Source organism: Micromys minutus (assembly GCF_963924665.1).
Source record: "Micromys minutus genome assembly, chromosome: 7".
Lineage (NCBI taxonomy): Eukaryota > Metazoa > Chordata > Mammalia > Rodentia > Muridae > Micromys > Micromys minutus.
The window spans coordinates 64,979,239-65,003,152 of record NC_137976.1 but is presented as its reverse complement, the minus strand read 5'-3'; the positions used below and the strand labels follow the sequence as shown (position 1 = coordinate 65,003,152).

General features: G+C 39.3%; 1 protein-coding gene across 2 annotated transcripts in view; it reads left to right on the top strand.

Moving 5' to 3' along the window:
* Positions 1-23,914, top strand: part of CCDC50 (coiled-coil domain containing 50) — a 50,507-nt gene that overhangs the window by 12,127 nt on the left and 14,466 nt on the right. The window contains exons 2-8 of one of the 2 annotated variants that reach the window (XM_080919637.1): positions 3,130-3,192; positions 4,143-4,269; positions 6,880-6,970; positions 13,017-13,134; positions 17,111-17,638; positions 23,029-23,144; positions 23,840-23,884. In XM_080919637.1, the coding sequence (XP_080775763.1) occupies positions 3,130-3,192; positions 4,143-4,269; positions 6,880-6,970; positions 13,017-13,134; positions 17,111-17,638; positions 23,029-23,144; positions 23,840-23,884 (1,088 nt within the window). The remainder of the gene's footprint in view (positions 1-3,129; positions 3,193-4,142; positions 4,270-6,879; positions 6,971-13,016; positions 13,135-17,110; positions 17,639-23,028; positions 23,145-23,839; positions 23,885-23,914) is intronic. The other variant, XM_080919638.1, reaches the window with a different exon arrangement.

Sequence of the window (23,914 nt, the reverse complement as noted above, 5' to 3'; positions counted from 1 at the left end):
AAAGTCATACAGATTACGTAGATTTTATTTGCATTCTTTGCCATAAAACAAAAACTCTAAGGGAATAGTATAAATTGAACCAATGAAACCTCTACTAAAACCTGTCTTTTTCCTAATGAGGGTTTGTTGCCTTACTCTTTGGATATTTAAGCTACTGTAAAAACACATCTTTTTATTACAAAATATTTTGAAATGATTATAATATCCCCTTTATAGAAAATAATTGGAAAATAGAAATGTCTCAAAAGGAAAGGAATTTTAGTTGCATTGTAATCCTAAGCTATATTATTAGGGTTTTTTATGTTTATTCTTTCTGGAACACTAAAAATTCAACTCAAGTTGAAAAGCCAGATATTTCTGTTGTAGTCAGAGTATTCTGTAAGGCTTCCCAGCATCATTGTGAGGCTCTACTTGTGTGTACCCCAGATACTACTCAGTCAGTGCACTAGCCGGTAAGATTGCCTGCACAAGTGGGCATCTGTGTGGTACATCAAACAGGCTTCAGAGTGCCGTGTGGTTCAGTTGTATGGGTTGGGGAATGTGGATGTCTTGAGGCTTAAACCAAGACTGCACTGTACATGATCCCCACTGTAGGTCACAGGTTGTGTTTTTCTGAAGACCATTTTGCTTAGTTGTTACTTAATGCTCTGATGTGAGTGAGAGGAAGAAGCCTTCATGCTACCACAGTACTTAATGGGACTATAAATCGTTACTTGGATTGGACAGGGTGAGACTGGATTTGACAACTATTGGAACTGGTTGTCACTGTTAGTTGCACGTTGGATGAGGTGATAAGCTAGTCACCTTTTCTGTGAACAGTTGCTACGTTTAGACATATTGAAATGAAGCCTGTCATATAAGGCTCTTGTTCTCGGTACCTCCTTGGGAGTAAGGGTTTCTGACGCTAGATGTGTTAGAACTGACATAGTGATTCTTTTAAGTTGCATTTTGGGAAGGCACTATCCCATTGCATAACTTTTTAATACAAAAGTAGGGGTTTTTATGTCAGCTTTCCATATTGCAGGGTTATTAACCCCCCAAAAGTTTTATGACTAAAGACTTTTTTATTTTCTTTTTGATTTATTGAACTTGATTTGTTTTATTTGAATTTTCATGCAGTTTACTTAATTTGTTAATATTTTCTACCTTTACAAGTATTTGGCAACCAGCAACTTCTGAGGTCATAGGCCGGGTTTTTCAAAGCAGTGACTCAAGAAATTGATTCCAAATTCTGCAAATTGCTATCAGTATCTTACTACATGTTACACTCTGCTTTAAAGTGCCACATACATCCTAAGTTTATTTGCTGCTTGCCTGAACAAACCTACAATCAGCGTACACACATGCACGCACACACACACACACTCACACACACACATATGCTGTACTGGGCTCTATATTAGTATGGTATAACTTTTACCATTTTGGGATATCAGGATTATTTTTTATACGTTTAGTGGTATGTTTTATTATGGCTCAAGGAGACAGGTAGTGGACTACCCTTCTGAATAGATGTCAGAGTTTTTTCAGGTATAAATACATGTACTGAATTTGGGTTGATGGAATTTTACTGTTTCTTGAAGAAGGATTGATAACTTCTTAGGCCTGTTTTGAGTAGGTGGAGAATGTAAGTGAATCAGTATACTAGGTGGACATGAGTGGGGAAGTTTAGAATTTCATGTGCGTGGTGTGTGTGTGTATGGTGTGGACTACATGTAATGAAATCCTTATTTAAAAATTACTGTACAGGCATTATAAAGAGTGGGAATAAAATGACCAATAAGATATTCCTCTTTTTCAGAATTTACAATATGTACTGGAGACTCAGATGAATAAGATTATTTGTGTTATGAGTCAGGGCTACAGCATCATCATATAAACAGCTGAGTGCTCGTGAGTGAGCCCTATGTATTGCTACAAGTTTGGATTAATGGAAAGGTGGCAGGCATTTGAAGTGGGATATTGAAGGCCGATCATAAATTTTCTATCTAGTATTGGTGTATAGTTTTGGCAAATAAAACAGGTTTCTCCTTTCCATATCTTCTTCACATATAATGATGTCTCAGCTTTTTCATACTTGCTAGTTCTTTCTGTTTCTTTGCTACATATATGCAACAACCACATAAATGAAAACAAGTCCTTTGTTTTAGACTTTAAACTTTTTACATATATGAGTGTTTTGCTTGTATGTACATTTATGTACAGCATGCCTGGTACCCACAAAAAGCCAGAAGAGTCTATAGATTCCCTGGAACTGGACTAGATACTTGCGAGCTGCCATGTGGGTGCTGGGAATGGAACCTGCCTATACAAGAGGCTGAAACCTCTCTAACCGCTGAGCCACCTCTTCAGCATCCTTATCCTCAGTTTTACAACTTCATTCTTCAATTTACAATATGCAGCATACAAATATAAAAGTCTTTATCTTTTCTGATTTTGACAAAGAAAATTTAGAAGTCTTTGTACTATATGAGTAGTTTAGTAGAGGATGAAAATATACTAAGGATCATGTCACACACACACACACACACACACACACACACACGCACATGCACACGCACAATGGATCACTGTCTGCCAGGAAGGAACAGTGTCTCCCAGGCAGACAGAGAGGTAGATGGGAATTTGTAGATTTGTGGGTTTCAAAGCTGTGCTTAATATTTTTACCTCAGGCAACAGACGAGAGTTAACCATTGTTTTGTATCATACTTGCTTGATATTGGACAGGAACTATGGGCCTTTCTGTTATGATTTACTTTTGTTTATTTGTAAGTGTTTATTTCCGTTTCTGTATGTGCAGTGCATGGGTGCCTGGTGCCTGTGGAAGCCAGAAGAGTGTGATCCACTAATGTAAGCTTCCATGTGGGTTGCTGAGATCCAAACCAAGGTCCTTTGCAAGAGCAGTGATTGTTCTTAACCCTTAAACCATTTCTCCAGACCCAACATTAGGGATTTTTGTAAATGATGTTAAATGAATGCATACTTTAACCAGATATTTTACACATTACAAATTATTTAAAGTAATAAGCCAAAAATTGAAATTATTCTAAAGTATATAGAATTTATTTACTTGTATGTGTAAGTGAAGTAATACTAACTAGTCCTCCATTCTGTTTTTCTCTTCCACAGTGTGTCGAGATTTTGCTGTCCTGGAGGACCACACCTTGGCTCACAGCCTACAGGAACAGGAGAGTAAGTACCAGCTCTAATTCACCAGCCTGCAGCTTTCTCTTTAGTGGCAGCTTGCCTGGTTTCTTCTTGTGAGGTACGGAGAAAGTCACTAAGTATACCTTATGTCTTCCCTGAAGATAGGTCTAGGCAAATGGCAAGAGTGCATAATGAATTCTACATGTTTTGAAGTGAGAGTCAGGGATAAAAATCCTCACTGTCTGGGAAAAGCACAGACTTTCCCCTCTCTTCCTTGGGAGAGTGGCAGTGGTTGTAAGTATATCTGTAGTATGTCAAGAGGCTTTCCTGTGAAATAGAGACAGGCATTTTTCACAGGCGATAGTAGTGTCTTCATTAAGTAACATTGTGGAACCATTTGTTGTTTAAGAAGGGGTCTCATGTAGCCCAGGATGATCTGAAACCCCCTGTATAGTCTAGGATGATTTTGGTACTCTGATCCTTCTGCCTCTGTGTTCCAAGGGCTGTGATTACAGACATGTAACACCACTCTTAGTTAATGCTGTTGCCAAGGATGGAGCCCAGGGCTTCCTGCATATTAGACATGCACTCTGCCAAGTAATGCTGGTACAATTCCCAACCCCATAGTGTGGATTTTTCTGTGTACTTACTTAGTGTTTTAGTGGAAAGTAAAACACAATTAGATACCAATCTGTGGGTACATGGAGTGGCAACAGAAATTAGTAGAAAGAACAGTGACCCACACAGAGCATCTATATAGACACCATGACACTGCTGCTTTTATGTCACGTGACCAAAGCAAGTGACTTACTCCTTTTTGTATTCTTCATAGTCAGTGAAATAATTGCTGTAGTGCTTTTACCTAGTGTTAAAAATATAAAATGGAGTGGTGGAAACACAGATCTTTGTTATGTGTGAGTTCTCTCTTAAATTAACTGTGAGGTTCTTAATAGCCAGTCCGCACATGGTAACTCCCTTTTAATGGCTCTGTGCAGTTGAGCATCACTTGGCATCCAACATTCAGAGGAGCCGTCTGGTCCAGCATGATCTGCAGGTTGCTAAGCAGCTCCAAGAGGAAGACCTCAAAGCCCAAGCTCAGCTCCAGAAGCGCTACAAAGCCCTGTGAGATCTGGGGAATGGTGTGGACATGAGGCATGCCTATGGAACCTGCAGCTAGGGTGGGGAGGGGCCCTCCCATCTCTGTTTCTTCTGTCTGGGATTTCAAACTGTGTGGTGGCTGTCCTGTAATTTTCCTTTAAAAATGTCTTTGTTTTTGAAATAAGTATTGGGAAATGTTAATCATGTTAGGCAGGCTTTTAGCTCTGTGACTTTGAACTGATTGGTTTGTCTCTTTCAATTTAGTCTTTGTACCCATATCATGAAGAAAATAATCTCTTGTCTTCTGACTGTAAGTTTGTTTGGGGGAAGGCACTGGAATAACAGACACCAATTTTTTATGTGCTATAATGAGTTTCTTTAGTTTTCCTTAGCTATGTTTGCTGCTCCGTCTTTCTTTGATTTCCTTGCTTTTCAAGAAGCACAATGTTCTAGAAAGCACTGGCTTGTAGAGCGATAGGTTCTAAGTGCTAAACTTGAGAAATACAGCATTTCATTGTAGGACCCATGAAATCAGGGGCTCCTAGGATGCGAAATGGTAGCTTTTAGCCTTTGCTGTCTGGCAGTCTGGATAACTGCTACAGCAGGAATTTTAATTAATGGTACGTGTCACTCCGATTAGAACCCTTAACTACTATTGAGCCAGGCTGACAGTGTTGAGAACTGCTTGCTCAGGCGTTCCTTCTTGCTCATGGTTCTGTGAGCTGACAACTCAGAGTTCACCTTACTTGGAAGCTTTGAAGTCATTAAGCTCAGCCTAAGCTTCACTTTCACATCTTGTCATTTGTGGCCTTTGCAATTTTGATCTGCTTTCCACATTGTGCTTCTGCTTTCTTTCTGCTCATTAATACCTTGTTATCGTTTGTTTCTTTGTTTTAATGGGTAAGATCCTAACTTATTTTACATATAACATGAAGTCATTAAGCCTAAGCCATGATACATAACTTACTCAGTGGCATGACAAGCTCATGCCTGACCAGAATCAGGCCTATAGACACTTTATTTAGGGATTGTTTGGAGTCTACCATGTCTTAACGCAAAATCTGATGTGAGCTCCTATATACTCTGGTTTGATTTTTACTACCTTATAATGTGTATACTATATGTATGGTGTGCAGTACACTGTGTACACAGTATATACACATAGTAGACACTACTTGTATAGACACACATGTACTTTTAGATACATCTTGCACTTCTGATACAAATAAATGATTTTATCTCTTGGGCTTTGTTGAAATAGAATATTTGGGTTTCAATTGCTCCAGAGAAGTTAGGGTTGTCCTGATAGTACTTTATAATGTAACATGCTGATTCTGAACATGGAGTATACAAACATGTCTGAGACTCAAAAAATATTTGAAGTTCAGTTGTTGGAGGGAAATATATTTTATTTATCAGGTGAACAGCAAATCATAATTTGTTTTTTTTTTCCCAGCTTGTTTCAAAGTAGCAATTGCTAAGCACACTTCAGTGCATCTTTCCTAAATGATTACTTTGTCAAAGCGATAACTCCCCAGACTTACCACATCCTAGAATTTTAAATCTCTCATTTTTCTTAAAGTCTGAAAGTTTATAGTAATTTCTGAGAAAATCAGACTTCTCTGTTTTAATGGTGCTAGGAGAGGTGGCTCACTGAAAACAGCATTTGCTGCCCTTGGAGGGGGCCAGGTTTGGTTCCCATTACCACCCATCACAACCATCTACAGCTCCAGTTCTAGGGGCCTGATGCCATCTTCTGGCCTCCTTGGGTACATGACATATGTGGTGCCTATACATACATGTAGACGTAACACATACACATAAGATAAACAAATACATCTTAAAGGTGCTATTTAAAGATTCCTTGTTTCTTACAAAATGATTGTCCCAGTTCCTTCCATCAGAATGTAGGATACACTTTGTGTTTCTTTGTTTCCTCCTTGTTGAGCATCATTTTGGGCCCATAGGAGGTACTGCTTGATTTTCTGTTTTTTTGCATTAATACCAAAATTGAACAAATAAGCAAAAACTAAAACCAAAAGAGCTGTGGTAAGAATGTTTCTAATGTCCACAGCACTGAGAAAACTGGCATTTTCCAAAGAAGCCTCAACTTGGAACCACAGCTAAGGAATGCAAGCTCTTTTTGTCCTTTAAAATTTTTAACACATCTTTTAGTTACTAAATTTAAAAATAATAAAGATTATGTTTTGTTTATATAACACTTTAAAAGCCATACAACCACTTATAATCACAAAATCATTGATTTTTTTCATGAACTTGCTCACATTGTTTTTCTGTGTGCTCAGTGTTTTGATACTGGTGGGTATTGATCTCCAAGGCTGTGCAGCTTCTGCAGAATTCTGGAAGAGCTTGCGCCTTCTTGTAGAGTGATCCCAGTTGATGTAGCGTTGATTAAACTGTCTGAAGGAGATGCCAGCTTTCCCACAGAGTCACGTTGTGTTCCAGTTTTCTCCTCTGTTCAGTTGGGCGTTGATCTTTTTTTTTTTGGCAGTGCCATGCAGATTGAGTTAAAGTATGTTAACAGCTAATAGTGAGTATTCAGTAAACTGTTGTGTTTAGGAAAAGTGCTCCCTTCTGTTCTTTGGTTATATCACCTTTACCTTTGTTTTATAGTGAACAACATGATTGTGAAATTGCTCAGGAAATCCAGGAGAAGCTCACAATTGAGGCTGAGAGACGACGTATTCAGGAGAAGAAGGATGAGGTATGACTTTGTTAAAGTTCCAAGTCCATGGAAGAGGCTTATCTCAGTGCATACTTTATGTGTCCTGTAGACAACTGTTTATTGCCTCTTGATGGCTTGTATCCTGGGGAAGTGTTGACATGAAATGTAAGTTAGTTCTCTAGCAGTACGTAAGTTATCCCTGCTGTGATAGCCTCACAGCGTAGGAAAGCATTCTCAGAAGCAGACAGTCTCAGATCAGATATGGCCAGCTTCTCTGGGAATCTATGCCCTAGCTGTCAGTGTCCACTTCTGTCTCATTGTCATATGGAAGAAACTCATGATTGGTTCAAGGACCATGTCTTGGTCTGTGTGTCCTTAAATAGTAAATAGTTATATCTGTAAAGGACTCATGGGGACACATTCTGAGACTCTGAGAATTGAATTGCTGAGAACATTCTTCAGCTCACTAAAGGTCTCTGCATCTGGGTTCAGCTTTTGAGAGCCATCCTAGAGTAGAACTCAGACTAGAGCGAGGAGTGAGTTCTCACTGTCCTTATGTGCTGGCCTAATACATTTGATTCTTCTGGCTTTTTGATGGCTTGTTCTTGAAGCTGACATGGGTACAGTTGACAGTGGTGCTTGGATTGTGAGACGATGAATCTGCACATTTGCAGTTGTGTATATGCAATACTCTACACCGAGAATTTTATTTCTCTGCCCACTTTCAAAATTGTTGTGTGTAGTTTTAAAAGCTACTGACCTTTGCTCTGAGATTGGCCTGCCACCAGCTCCTCTGGCTTCTCTTTTGTTCTACCTGCCTTTTCTCAGACAGGGATACCGGCTCCCACTCAGGCGCCTTGGATCTATGGATAAAAGACACACATGCAGTTTGTTACTTTACAACTTGCCTTCTAGGTGGAGTTGTTGGCATTACTATCTCCTGCCCGGGAAAGCGTGAGATAGTAATCGTCTCCTCTCTCCACTTGCCCTAAACTTCTGTGGCTGGTTCCACCTAGTCCCTGCCAAGTGTCCTTGGCCACCCTCCTGTAGCATCTGCTACAGGCACCAGCTCTCCTGGAGACCTCACATGGTTGCAGTGTTCTTATTCCTCCAAAGCATGGCAGAAAAGAACCCCTTTCCTTCTTCTGCCTTTTCCTTCTGGAACCTGAAAGTCACACCTGCACCTTCCACCTAGCAGTTGGCCTCTGGCCTTCTTTGATGACAAATCAAGAACCAACTTGGAAACAAGACCTTAGCATCAGAAGTACCCCTTTCAGGAAATAGGCTTTGGTCCTCATTGTATGGCTTTTTAACAATGAAGAAAGTGATTGGTCAATCCAGGGACACATTTCATAGCTACAGTGGGTGACACTAAATCATGTAAAGTGTGACTGTTCTACACTAATTGGCATGTGTTACTTTTAGATAAATCAGGGTTATTAGTAAATTAGTTTATATTACACAGAACCACCTTTGCTCCTTAAGTGTTATTTAATTACCAATATGTGTGAGATATCTGAGTGTATTTAGCTGTTTGTTAAAGAAATAAATCATGATTGTCTGACAATTATGACAAGGATTAAGGTAGACTTCTGACAAGAGACCTTTTCTTACTGCAGCAGGTCTTGCTTCTCTATAGTAAAAGCTCTCCTTTGGGATGAAACCAGGCTGAAAGAAATAATTGTACTTCATAGTCAGGAAGCTTCTGTTTGTAATTTGACAGGTGCATTTACATTTGTAAGTGCTGCTTATCTTCTCTGATCCTGCCTCAGTTCAGGAAAACTCAAGATAGGAGGAGAAACCAAACACTTGAGTTTTAGGTCTCCGAACAATAAACACAATCATTTGACAATGATGTAAACCGCCTACCTAGATAAAACAAATTGACCCATAGGAACCCTTAGAAATAATCATATCTACCTATGGCCAATTAAGACCACCAGGGTCTAGAACCTCCTTCTTAGGGGCTCTATCTTGAATCTTCCTCCCTTCCTCCTCTCTCCTGCCTTGCAAAAACTTCGTCCCCGCCCCACTCTCTACTGTCAACTTACAGTAAAGAAGGTGTAATTAAAGTAAGAGTTAAATAATGACTTCTTCCAAGTTACAGTAAGATACTGGAGAAACTGTGCTATGTAGTTCGGTTCTGACATGTACTACAGAACAGTATCTAAGTGTGCGATTTACAGTTGCGATGATCGGGCCTAAACTTTAGGTTTTTAGATTTAGCTGTCTGATTTTCACCTTCTTAGTTAAATGTGTTAGGTATATCAGTTCCTGTATCTCTGCAGCTAGGAGGCTGTGGTTGGGATTCAGTGAGAGAGGATCTAAAAGAACTTCAGTGCTTATGACATTTATAAGTGCTTTCCTGTTTGTTTTAGATGGCTGGTTTTTCTACTTTTCTAGAGTATATATGCAAAATTAGAGGAAAATTAAATAACTTAAGTTTGTTCCAATATGATGTGATTTAAAGGTTTTTATTTTTTATTTTCTGCTTGCTTACCCTTCACTATGTGTTAACCCATGTGGCCTCTTTCCTTAATAGAGTCAGAAGTAAACTGAGAAACACAGTTGGGGATTTTAGCAGCTAAGCCATTACAATTGGCCCATAGAAACTTTCTTCAATTTTTTATCTGCTTAAACACATGCCTTAGTTATATCAGGATGGTTGCTGTGCAAGATGTTCTTTCCTTCTTCATGAGAAAGGTGCGACTTTCAGTGACTGCTATGGTATTAGTAGTCACTGAATGAAGTTACTTTATGGCAGCTAAAGGATGGATCTGTGTTCTTTAGAAGCAGAGCAACAGTTCCATGTCTCTGATAGAACTGTTTTTGCCTGATTTTGGCAAAGCATTCCTGCTTACTAATGAGCTATCTGCTCTTTTTCCCTTTCCTCTCCTTGTTCTTCCTGTAGAGTCAGCTTAGGTCATTTCTCTGTAAGTGTAGCTGTGGAAATCTACTCTGGATTTTCTTTGGAGACTCTGTGTCAGCTCTCCTGAGTAGTTTATCCCCACCTCCACCTTCACCCACCACCCCAAAATAAAGATCAAAGCCTTTCTTCTTGGTTCAGAGATGCTTTTCTAAACAGTGTTGTTTGTGAAACAGAAGTGTACAGTGTTGCGTAGGTGAATGAACATTTTCAACTATTACAGTATTTATTATAGTTCCTATTGGGTGTGTTAACAGAGAGCTTGTGTGAGGAATGCAGGGCTGTTGTGCAGACAGATGTAGAAAGGACAGGAGGCTGTCTGATTAGCATTACTCTAGTCCCCATTTTCCCTCCCTCCATCCTTTTCTTCCTTCTACATGTACCCTCCCCTTCCTCCTCCTCTTCTCCATACTCTTCCTCACCCCTGTTATTTCTTTTCTGTTTAACAACAAGCAAACCTCTTATCTAGTGTCTTAATTATACTAGTTAACATTTTCTCTAGTTGCTCATTGGAGAGGCCTGGAGCTTTTTGTTGTACAGTATTAGTAGGGTGTTAGATTAAAATGTCTGGGTTGATTCCATTTTGGTGCGTATCTCTTTGGTCATAATATAGGCATTTATTACTGTTTTTAAAGTAAATCAAAAGAATGTATATATCTAGTTGACTTAAACTAATATAAGTTGACTTATAACTCTGTGTATGTGCATGACATGTATGTTTGTATGTTTATCTTTCTCTATGTCTCCCCCCCCCCGTGTGTTTGTATGTGTGTGTACAAAGGCATATTGTGTGTTGTATATTTAAAATGTTGTTCGTGTGATATACAGCTATTTTAGGAATGTTTTCTTTTTCTTATGTAAACATTAGTGTGGCTAACTCTGTCATGCAGGGTTACGATTTTGGTCCAGTAGTCTGAACCATCTGGACCATGAACTGCTAAGAGATAAACTTAGTAACTGATTGAAAATAAATGAATCCAGTATGCATTGCGTTTACTTAAAGACTCTCAGGGTGTTATGATTCCACAAAATTATATTTCTTTAGGTTTATTATCTTGAGACTAGCTCAAATAGCAATAGATTGTGTTAGTACAACTTATGCTGTGTATTGATCTGTAAAACGTGTGTATATATGCATCAGTGAGGCAGAGGGAGCAAGTTCCTCTCCCACTGAGGCTAGACAAGGCATCCCAGCTAGAAGAACATATCCTATGTACAGGCCACAGCTTTTGGGACAGCCCCTGCTTCACTCAGAATGAGATCCACATGAAGTCCAAGGTACACATCTGCTACAGACGTGCTTAGGAGGCCATTTCTAGCACATTTATGCTCTTTGGTTGGTGGTTCAGTCTCTGAGAGCCCCAAGGGTTTAGATTAGTTGACTCTGTTGGTCTTCCTGTGGAGTTCCTATCCCCTTTGGGACCCATAATCCTTCCTCCTATCCTTCTATAGGAGTCCCCCAGCTCCATCCTCTGTTTGGCTGTGGGTGTCTGTACCTGTCTGAGACACCTGCTAGGTGGAGCCTCTCAGAGGATATCAATGCTAAACTCCTGTCTGCATGCATAACATAGTATCTATCATTAAGTGTGCCAGGGATTGGCACATGCCCATGGGATGGGTCTCAAGTTGGGCTGCTTATTGGTTGGCCATTCCCTCAGTGTCTACTCCATACCCTGTCTGAGCCTGCATTTCTTTTAGACAGGATAATTTTGGGTTGAAACTTTTGTGGGTGAGTTGGTGTCTCTATTGCTTTACTGGGGTCCCTTCCTGGCTACAGGAAGTGGCCTGTTCAGGTTCCATATTCCCAACGTAGTGAGTCACAGCTAAGGTCATCCCATTGGTTCTTGAGCACTTTTCTTATCCCAGGTCTCTCTCTTGTCCTACAGATGCCTCCACCTCTTCACCCAGTCAATTACAGATTTTCACTCATTTTCATGGCCATCTAGCCTTCTCTCCTGTCTTTCATCACATCTGATCTTGAATTTCCCATTCCCTTCCCATTTCCTCTCCCATTTCTCCTACCTCCCAGTTCCCTTCCTCCCTCTGCCTCTAATGCCTAGTTTATTCTCCCTTCTAAACGAGAGTCTCACTTGAGCCTTCCTTGTGTGGAGTGCAGGAGGGAACCTCTATTTTATGGCTAATATCCATCTATAAGTGAGTACATACTATGCATGTCCTTTTTTTGGACTAGTTTTCTTCACTCAGAATGATATTCTCAAGTTCCATTCATTTGCCTGCAAAATTCATGATGTCTTGGTTTTTAATAGTTCAGTAGTATCATATTGCATATATGTACCACATTTTCTTTATCCATTCTTCAGGTAAGGAACATATAGGTTGTTTCCAGTTCTGGCTAGTATGAATAAAGCTGCTATGAACATGGTTGACCAAGTGTCTTTGTGGGATGTTGGAACATCTTTTGGGTATATGCCCAGGAGTGGTATAGCTGGGTCTGTACGCAGAACTATTTCCAGTTTCCTGAGAAACTGCCAAATTGATTTGCAAGGTGGTTGTACAAGTGTGTATTCACTCAGCAGTAAAGGACTATTCTCCTTGCTCCACATCCTCACCAGCATGTGCTCTCTTGAGTTTTTGTTTTTATCTATTCTGATAGGAACCTCAGAGATGTTTTGATTTGCATTTCCCTGATAAGTAAGAACTTTGAACATATTTTAGGTGCTCATTATCCATTCATGATCCCTCTGTTGAGAATTCTGTTTAGTCTGTACTCTGTTTTTTAAATTGATTTGTTTGGGTCATTGGTGTCTAACTTCTTGAGTTCTTTATAAGTTTTGGATAATATTCTTCCATTAGATGCAGGGTTCTTGGAGATCCTTTCTCAAACTCTAGGCTGCTTATTTGTCCTATGGATAGTGTCTTTTGCCTTAAAGAAGCTTTGCAGCTTCCTGAGGTTCCATTTATTGATTGTTGGTCTTCGAACCTAAGCCACTGGTACATTTTAATTAGGGAAAAATAAAGCCCACCTTGCTTTTCTACAATATACTTTTGCTTCTGCTAAGCCTCTGAATAACATTTGATGAATGTGTGGAAGTCTGAGGAGACTTAGCAGAGGAGAGCAGGCAGGGGAGTCTAGTTTCACTGTGTCAACCTCGTGCACTCTCTGATGATGCTGTTTTCTCCTCCCTTTTATTTTTGTAGGACATAGCCCGTCTTTTGCAAGAGAAGGAACTCCAAGAAGAGAAAAAGAGGAAGAAGCACAGTCCAGAGTTTTCTGGGGGCAGTGCCTTTGGAGATGACTACTCTTATGAGGATGGAGGTAACAGCCAGTGTCTGCAGTGTGGCCTACACTGCCCTTAGCCTCAGCTACAGAGCTCCCTTTTCATTTCGGTCCTATCCTCAGCCCTGAGCGACTTTACATTGTGGCAATGTTCTATCTGATTTAAACATTTTTATTTTATCATAGTGGACGACTGTATTTCAGTTATGACAGTTGTCTTTTGACTTAAAACGTGAACATGGCTTTGTAACATTTATGCACTCCTTTGTGATAAAGCCATTGTAGGGTAGTACTACTTCCTAAGTGCAAAACTTGTGGTAGAGAAAATGGTGGGTGTGGCTCTGGACATATTATTTTACTCAAAGAAGTCTCAGCAGTGCTGTTTGAGTACAGAAGGTACTTCATGCATCAGTCACTGGGTAAAAGCTTTCTTCGCCCTTCTTTCCTGTGATGGTCTGCAGTACGCGCTGGAAAATTCACTGTTTACTCTTCATCTTAATTCCTCTGCTGCTTGATTATTGTCACATAGAAAAATCTGTGATGGAAGGACTCCTTTTGGAGTCCCATGTTCTAGTGCCTGCTTTTTCAATGTGGTGGTGGTGACACTGTGGTGACACTGTGGGAGTGCTGATTTTCTTCAAAGTGTGTTGGGAACAGAACATTTGCAAACATAAAACTTAGTTCAGCTCTTTCAGAGGTATGTCAAATGAAGGAAACTTCTAGCTTCATGTTTTACTGATTTTTGAGGTTCAATTTGGAGATTATACTTGCAGAAATGCCAGTGAACAAAACTAAAGACATCCTAGAGAGTAAAAATTTCAGATCAATGAACCTAGAGGGTTTAGAAAACCAGTTATCAGCTTCTTTAAAACAATTCCATCATATAAAAGTGTACCTTTGCTTTTAATAAACTGACGGTGTGTGTGTGTGTGTGTGTGTGTGTGTGTGTATGTGTGTGTGTGTGTGTGTGTGTGTGTGTGACAAGATTATTGTAGTTTGAGAATAATATTGTTCAGCTCCTTCCCCATCTCATTTTTTTTCCTAATGAAGAGGGCGTCAGAACCCCTGAAGCTGGAGTTATACATGTTTGTGTGGCACTCTGTGGATGCTGGGAATCAAACCTGGGTCCTCTGGAGGAATCTTCTCTCTTTACCACTTGAGTCATCTTTTCAGCCCCTCTATTTTAAAAGTCTGAAAAACATTAGGGTAGCAGAGTAGTGAAGTAAAATGTCCATTTTAGGGACTTGTATTAAAACCTAATACTAACTTGAGCTGGTCTCAAACCTGTGTATTTGGATTCCAGTACTGGTATCTTGATGAGGCTCTATATTAGGAGACTATTTAAACATTTGTGTTTTTTGGATTGAGGGGGTTGTTTTGTTCTTTGTTTTTGTTATTAGTTTTGTCTTTCTTTTCAGGATCCCTAAAATTATAGTTACCTCTGTAAAATTGTAGACAGAGAGTAAATGCTGCTTCAACCTATTGAGGGTATTAGGAATGGGAACTGTTGTCTACTCTGAGTTTGTGTAGACACTGGTACTTCCTTGGGCTACACTATAGTGTCTGCTTCCTACTGTGTAGTTCTCATTTACCTGCCTGTGAGTTAGACCAGGTTGGATTCCACACGGAGTTCATCTAGTATTACGAAGTAGTCTATATATGCTCTGTAAGGATTCATTCCCAACACACTTGATGAGTCCATCATTCTGAGATTCAGCCTTTATGTCTTCTTAAATTTGACTTTGACCTTAATTATGTGATAATCATAGTGCATCACTATGCTTTTCCTTTCAGCTTTGCTATACATAAGCTTTAGTTAATCTTAAAAATGATCAGCTGCTGATTATAAATTTGAAATGATCCAAGATATTTGTTACTTGCTTATGGAAAAATAACACAAATTATTAAGTTTTAAATCCACTTTCTTCTTCGCAGTCACTTGCCTTGCATAATGTTCATATGTGTTATTGTTTTTTATCCACCGTAACCTGCGAAGACTAGCATTTCTTAGGAAAATTTGTAGTTTGACTTCTGGAATTTTTTTCTTATTTGAATAACGCGTAATTATAAAAATATATTCCTTACATAGATTTTGGAAAGATCAAATAATGTGATTTTTGATGAATGACTTGTAATTTTTAAAGTTTATTTAAAGTTTTATATACATACACTTATAAATACATATACACATACATAGATGCATATGGATATGTATTTTTTAAACAAAAACTTTCTTTGAATGAGAAACAGAGACACACAGTTAAAATGTACATATGTTTTTATATGTGTGTATGTGACATACATACTACACAGATTGCCAGTTAATTATATTTGGCAGATAACTTGGTCTCAAGAACATCCACGTCCCTCTGTAAATCCAGAAAGGGTTGGAAAGGAGTCGGGTAGAATCCTCAACTGTGGTCTCCCGACTCTAGATTCAAAGATGCATGTTAGGTAAACAACTGAAAATACAACTATAAATTACCTCTAAAGGAGTAATTAAAAATAAATCATAGTCTCATAAATTCATGTTCAAACAAAAGTCTCTGGGTTTAACGACGGACTCCACTGACTCCATAAAGAAGCGTGCACAGACGCTGTGAACCACAGCACTGTTCATGGCAGGAGGGTATCACTCAGTAGCTGGTCAGTGCTGTGGTAATTCCTTATCTTTGTTAAGGCAGAGTTAGTGAGAATTAAAAGAACAGATGTTTTTATTGTAGAAACTGATACATTTCATTTTTTATGTCAAGTACAAGTTTTACTATGAACTCTGGAGAAAATCTGTACTTAGATATCTGATGAAGGGAACAAATTTTAATCTAGACCCACCTTTGAAGGAAAATTTCTTTTCTTTTAGGAAGTATAAAGGGAGGATGAGATTCTGAGTGGAAGTTATTTTATACATGTTGAATTTAGTGCATACTTTCCTTCTTTACATAGACAGTATTTTTACATCCTTTTGTTTATATTAGAGTCAAACAACCCTTCCCAACAAAAAACTCTTTTAAGTCTGCCTAGTCAAGGAAGTTGTTTCCAAGTTCAGCAAATGATTGAATATAGAAGGAACAGCTTAGTTATCTGAGCATCTTTCCATGGGGTAAGAATTTGTTTTTAACTATTTCTGAACTGTAGTTAAATGTTTTAGAAATGCTAAAATTCCTATGGCCTTGCAAAGTGCTTATTAATTTGTTTTCTTGTTTTTATAATATACTTGGGCCGGATAAGATTCTATAAAAGTACCTCTGTATATGGTAGGCTGTTTTTGTTTTTTAAACTAGGGACTTATATTTATAGCTTATACTTTAGATATAGAAGACAGTATGGCTGTTTTTGAAATATATTTGGAAGACGACCGACCCCTGCTCACGTATGCCATATGGCATTTCTCTTTTATTATTTTTTTTCCTTGCTAAGATTCAGAATTAGCTCAGTATAACAAGTCATTTATGTCTTAACAATTTCCTTCACTTTTTCTCTTTCTTCATGAACTGCCATGCAGGCTGCTCCAAAAGTGTGGGGCATGCTTGTTCTGGACACATGAGGGGGGAACAGCGAGTCATTTTACACTACGCAGCAGTAAGGAACATTGTTCTCTCTCTTTACTGTCACAGCAGTAATGATGTGATGTCATCTGATTTTAAAGCACAACAAAAGTACTGTTTTATAAAACTTTACAGCCTCTGTTAGCACCTATTCTAGCTGCTCATTGGCTTATAAAGTAGGATTGTTGCCCATCATTTTGTTATTGGCAAATATGAACATGCTAAACTCTTCTTAATCATGATCAGATTCTTGTAGATTCAAATTATTACACTTATGGTTTGCTTTTTCCTGTTGGCTATGTATGCATGAACCATCCCTGTATTCATCTCCAAATCTCAATTTGGAAAAGTTTTAAAGCAATTTCATCCACTTAAAATATGTTAGTATTGGGTCCCAACTCCCTGTGAAATGTATTTATGTTCTCATTAAGTGATCCTTTTTGATTTTTATACCCTCTACCTCCACTCAGACCAGTCAAGGTCAAGGAGGGACAGGGAACTGGGTTCTGGACACTCAAAGTTCTGTAGACTACAAAACGATGGGAAGAGTATAAAGCAAAAGGAGAAATGGAGGCATCAAGAAGTGAACGTGGAAGAGCTGGAAGAGCACCATCCATCAGAGAGATCCCTGTCTTCTGCTAGCTGGGGCAGAGGGAGGGATGATGCCCAGACTGCCTGTGAGCAGCAGGGAAGAAAGTCTGGTCAGGAGAGGCTCTGGAAATCTTCCCTTCCGAAGATCAGTGGGGAGGTAGTTCTGAGCACTGATTCTGAAGACTGGGAAGCTAACTGTAGCCCTGGAACTCGGAGTTGGGAAAAGCAGTCTCGACACCATGGCAGACTTTCACCAAAGCAGTCTTCACAGATAACAGGACTTCCCTGCAAGGAAATTGTGTATGGGAGGGACCTTGGGCAAGGTGACCACAGAGAACGGAGGCATAAGCCCAGCACTTCTCCCTTCTCAGAGGATAAAGAACTTCGCCACCACCACCATGTTGCAGGTAATGGAATAACCTGTTGGAAGTCCAGTATCTAAAGCTAGTCATCTTAAGCAATCTTTGTCTCTATTCAGTTTGAACTTGTGTCCTTAAAATGAATTGTGGAGTGAGATACTATGTGAGGTGTCTGATTGATCTTAGGAAGAAGGAAAGACCTGTACTGTCTCCTGTTTGAGCATTCTTAGGGGGTTCTCTAGGGCCATGCTGGAAGAATGCCCATTCTAGTCATTGTTTGCTACAGCCTTATCACATACTCTCATTCTACTTTGAAACCTCTTGGCTGTTTGGTTTTATTTAAATGAACTGAGATGTGGTTGTAGTTGACTTAGGTGTTGGTCTAGTATGGTTCCAGTGGGGCTAGAAGTACTGCAGCCTCTTGGTCTCATTGTCTCACCTGGGAGGGGACATCCAGGTCACCTGTCAGGGACATTTAGGGTGGGAGACAGCTAGCACAGGGTTCTTTCTAGAACTGGAAAGTTCTGGGTGGATTTGGAGGATTTTAAACCTAGAAGTAATAATGTAATTAATGATTAAAATCACTGTTTTCCAGTAACGTTTGAATATGCACTCTTAACTCTATAGTTGTTTTGAGTGCCAAGATATATAAACTCTCAATATCGGTAAAGAAATGAGTGTAAAGGCTGGGGAGGAGTTTTGTGGGTGAAGTACTTCCTACATGGGTATGAAAACCTGACTTTAAAGCTCTTGAGCTCATAAAAACCCAGGTAGTCTTAACAGCTGCCTGTAATCCCCACAGTACCAGAGAGAAAAGAGGATTCCTGTAACAAGCTGGATAGCTACCTTAGTCAGAAGTGATTCATTCTGAATTTAGCAAGAGACCTACCTTCAATGTATCAGATTGAGAGGGAGCAAGAATAAAACACCAGATAACTTTTGGAGTCTATACATACATGCATACGTGCACACAGGCATACATTCATTACTAACACAGCACACACCCATACACATGCATACTTTTATACTATATGCTTACATGCAAAAAGTAAAATTAAAAAGCACACAGTTTCAAAGAGAAGGAATGAATTGTATATAGGAGATAGCTCCAGGTTTGAACACCTCTGATGCTTATATCTTAGTGCATCGTGGACAAAGTGTGCACACTCTGTGCTGCTTGGGACATACTGAGGGAAGACTTTTCCTTGTGGCTATAACACTCATGATACCACATAAAATTCATCAGTAGGGTTTCAGTCAGTGTTTTACAGAGATGGAAAGATTATTGTAACAGAAGTAGGAAGGAGGACCTGCCATGGTCAAGTCAAACTTTGTGATTGAAAAGCTAGTTTATAGGTTGCATATTCATCAGACTCTGTTGGCTTTTATATCATAGTTCATGTTAAAATGACTTGGGTATAAGAAAAATTAAATTGTAGTTTAGCAAGCTATACTGAATACTACATAGATTGTTGTTTTGCGCTTTATGTCAGTGTCTGAGCTTCAGATGCACATGGATATATTTAAAGATGTGTACACAAACATTTTTATATTTGATGTACCATGTTAGGAAGACATGAACAAAAACTTTGGAGACTAGAGAGAGTATACTAGAGTTGATAAGTAAAGCTTATGAGAAAGTTACACTGTTGCTAGAGCCCCCTGTGGGTAGGGGAAGAGACTGGGTGGTTCCCTTGGCTGCTACTGTCAGATTCTGGGAACCTGATTATGAATGTGCTCCCTGGAAAGGACAGTTAACCTCTAGTGCGTTTATTTCAATGCTAGGATTTTCAAGCAGATTTGGGTACCTGAAACTAAGCATAGATAGAGAGTTCTAAGTAAATGTTTGCTCTGTTAACACAGGGTTTAGAGAATGGTATGGCTTTAGCTGCTAAAATGATTATTGTGTGTATTGCGTGGTGCATTTCACTTTATACTCAGCTGGCTTCAGACCTTTAGACTTCCCAGGTCCTGTTGGGGTTTGATTTTTGAACCTTCTTGGTGTAGTGAGGAGATTACATTAAGAAGTAATAATTTGGTATTGGAGTCATGTCTTGCTGTTAAAAATAGAGTTCTTAAAGATGTAGTATGTGCCAGATTTGCCGGATTCTGTTTCAGTTAATGATGAATAAACTTAGCAGGATGGCAGACAATGCTGAGTCCAAGAGTACTTGCAGAATAGGTGTGCAAGAGAACAGATGCAAATGAAGTTGCTAAATTAAAGCGAGGATTGGTTGGTTTTCCATAGAACAGTTAACCTGGGTCTTCCTTTGAGAGGAGCTCACTGTATGTCTGTGACAGCATATTAGTCACACAGGCTAACTTCTCACATTCCAGAACCTTCAATACTGAACTTACCGCTGTAAATCCCAGCCCATATACATTATAATGTACCCTAAATGTCACGTGTTTCTTAAAAATATACATAATACACAGTTACCAAAATATAAGTTACATTTTAATTCATACTTAGTGTAAATTTATCTTCAAGCTAGTTTTGCTTTCCCTTCAGTTGTAGTAGTGGTGCACACCTCTGTCTATTTCCAGTACTCAGAGAACAGAAGAAGAAGGATCTTTGTGTTTGGAAGGCCATCCTGGTCTATGTAATGAGGTCTAGGACAGCTAGGCCTGCAAACAAGACCCTGGCTAGTGAGCTTCCACTCCCATTTATCTCACCATATCAATTTTTAGTGAGAGATACTAGTTCATTTGTGTTTCTTTCTGGAAGTATTTGTGTTCCCTGACTGCAGGCTGTTAAGCAGAAAAGATAAGATACAGGATAACTATAGAAAGTGGAGGTGTTGCTCAGGGTAAAACACTTGCCCATCAAGTCATCTGTACACAAAAAGAATAAGGGAAGAAGGGGGGCGATGGAGAGAGAAGGAAACAGCTAAGGTGTGGCTCATCTATTTAAAGGTAGTTCTCAGATTCTATTTAGAGTGGTGTACTAGTCAGGGTTTCTATTCCCACACAAACATCACGACCAAGAAGCAAGTTGTGGAGGAAAAGGTTTATTCAGCTTACACTTCCACACTGCTGTTCATCACCAAAGGAAGTCAGGACTGGAACTCAAGCAGGTCAGGAAGCAGGAGCTGATGCAGAGGCCATGGAGAGATGTCACTTACTGGCATGCTTCCCATGGCTTGCTCAGCCTGCTTTCTTAAAGAACCCAGGTTGACCAGCTAGCACAGGGATGGCACCACCCAAATGGGCTGGGCCCTCCCCACTTGATCACTTGTTGAGAAAATGCCTTACAGCTGGATCTCATGGAAGCATTTCCTCAACTGAGGCTCCTTTCTCTGTGATAACTCAGCTTGTGTCACGTTGACACAAAACCAGCCAGTACAAGTGACAAGCCCACTTACTTATGTTTTTATAATGGTGACTTTCCAAGGCACTGTCTACTTAGTACATTTTATATCACTTCAGGTGTTTAGCATACCATACTGGGGAGACCTGTCCTGTTTTAGGCTTGAAAATTTTTAAGAAATGAGAGTTGATATTCCAGTGATGTGCAGGGATCCAAGTGAGCTGTCATCACCTATGTAGTTGAGCCTGAGAGAGCTATTACTTTAAATTGTGACTTCTGTTAATGAGTTGTATTCCTTCTGAATTCATGGTAGATATAATCTTATCCTGTCAATTTAGTAAGACTATTCATTTGACTACATCTTTGTTAGAATTTTAACTGAAATATTGTCAGTTAATTTTATTGCTAATAGTAGAAGAACCCACTTGTGGAGAATCTTGGGTTTTTTGCAAGTTGAGCATATGCCCATTTACCATTTATACAGGTGGCATCTCAGAGGCGTAATCTGTCATCTTCAGCAAGGCTTTAGGCTGCTCACTCACTCACTACACTTCTCTGTTGTGTAGGAGTGTGGTTAAAAAAATATGTCCTTCACGTACTTTACCCAGGACCAAATACCCTACTTAAACATGCCTTTCTAAATATGCTAATGCAAATTATAATTCAAATAAGTGTACGTACCCAGTTGCAGATGCCCTAATCTTGAGAGTATCCCAAACCTGTCAGAAATCTGTTGTAATTAGGCCAGACCAGTGCGTGATTCAGTATGACTAGAGGCGTTTTGTGGTGATCTGTGTAGTCAGGTTCTTTGACGTGAGAGTTAAAAAAGACAAGCAATTTTTATGATAAGATGCACACACATGAGTCTATAGTCAAAGTTTACTACAATGCAAAGGAGAGTGTCTACAAATTTATTTTCATTTATGTATATGTGTTAAGAGATTTGGAAACAAATTATTGAGGTAGTTTTGCTGTCATTTTAATATGGGTTTTATCTCAATGACATAATACACTGAGCCAATAATTCTATGTTTTTTGAAGATAAGAATTCATTAGAAAGGCTTAAAATATATGGCCAAGGCAAGGGCTCACTCATCCTACACAAGTTAGAATATATGGTATTTGGGAAAACAGTATCTTAATATTGGTCAAACACTCAGAGGGTGTGGGTGGCTCTGACTAATAGTCCAGGAGGTGTAGATGTTGAGAATAAATTAGGTGTCTCCATTTGGTGTTTATTTACTGGTGGTTATACTAGGTACCTGATCTATGGATTCCATTAAAAGGTCTTGTTATTTCTGAAGGCAGTATATTCTTCTCTTGATGTAACTGTAACTTAAAAAGGCATGCAAAGAAAAGTATCCACACTTTTGAAATGACATTAACTTTTAGCTTATTTGGCATGTATAGACTGGTGAGTGCTCCGGTAACATTGTGAAATAAAGCATAATTGTCAGCCATGTCTCTTTGTTTTTTTCTAGAGGATGCAGTCTAAGGTCATTGCATTTTCTGACATTCCCTTCATGTTTTGTTTTCCCTAAAAGTTTGTATTGTCACTAGCAGATGGGTGGGTCCAAGCTGTGGGAAAGATCTAGAGCACATTGGTTTTATTTTATTTTGTTTTTGGTATCAGACAGAGGGTAGGCAGGACTATTTCTGACAGGTTTTCACCACACTTGTAGATGACCGTTACTGCTCTGCAGGAAGATGTGCAGGCTAGATGAACCAGAAGCTGTTGTTTGTTGTCGTAGCCACAGTAAAACTCTGATTCTGGAACATTTTTTGTTTATTCTCTTCATTTTCAGTAGCTTTGCTTTGCTTTCTAGTTCCTGCTCTGAAGGCTCACTTTGTTTCCTGGTTCTTATGTGACTTTCTGATACTGAAACACTATATGAGAAAAGTTTCTACCAGGCAGATTTTGGGAAGTAACTTTGTTAAAATGCTTGAATTGTGCATAGTAATATTTGATGCCAGGTAACATTTATTTCAAATGTTTTCCGTGGTGCTATCTACACATGGAGGCAGTGTCCTCAGTATTAATATGAAGGGAGAGAGTCTTTCCTTTCCTGAGATTTCCCTCTTTTCAGAAAACAGCCTGTTATCTCACTGGATTGAGTTTTTTTTCCAGGACTGAAACCAAGAAGAATAAAAGAAGCTGTCTCTACTCCAGCACGAGCGAGCCACAGGGACCAGGAATGGTATGATGCTGAAATTGCTCGGAAATTGCAAGAGGAAGAACTTATGGTGAGTACATTTAAGGTAAAAGTTAAAGCAAAGGGCTGTACAAGCTGAGTCAGGATTCAGTGTAATAACCCTTAGAGAGCTCTGATGTTGGCGTTATGGCTCCTTCAATGGAAGTCCATAAGTGGCATCTGTACAGGGCTGTGGACAGTCAGGACAGCGCAAGTCCAGCAGGACATTCCCCTCACCAGGGTTTATGTGCTGTACTTCTGCTTATCTGCCTTTGAAAATAGACACTTTGAGTACATTATTCAAAGTGGCACATTCCATTATTGGGATTATTCATCTGTTCCTGTGAGCGATTTGTACATTAAACCATTTTGAATTTGTTTGCATTGGAAAAATAGTCTTTGCAGGGTTTGGTGTCATCTGCAGTTTCAGGTAGTGGTTTGACTTGGTCTGTAGGAGTGTAGCTTAGTGCATAAGGAGGTCTTCGGCATCTAGATGTGGGGATTGATAAAGCATCAGCACCAGAACTCTGTATCCTGATTTCTGCATTAATACATTTTGGTGGTTCTCTAAAAATATTCTGTTGAGTAGGTTTCAAAGTCCTTCTATTGTGGCTGGTGAAAGTATACCCACTGACCAACAACTTCAGGGATTCACTACAACTGCTTTCAATTTCCAGTTCATTTTATGTGAGGTATTTTAAATGGACAGCACAGATTCCGGTTATTTGTTGTGTTTCTGATTCGCAGGCTACTCACGTGGACATGAGAGCAGCTCAGGTTGCCCAGGATGAGGTCAGTCACATTAATAAGATTTCCCTACAT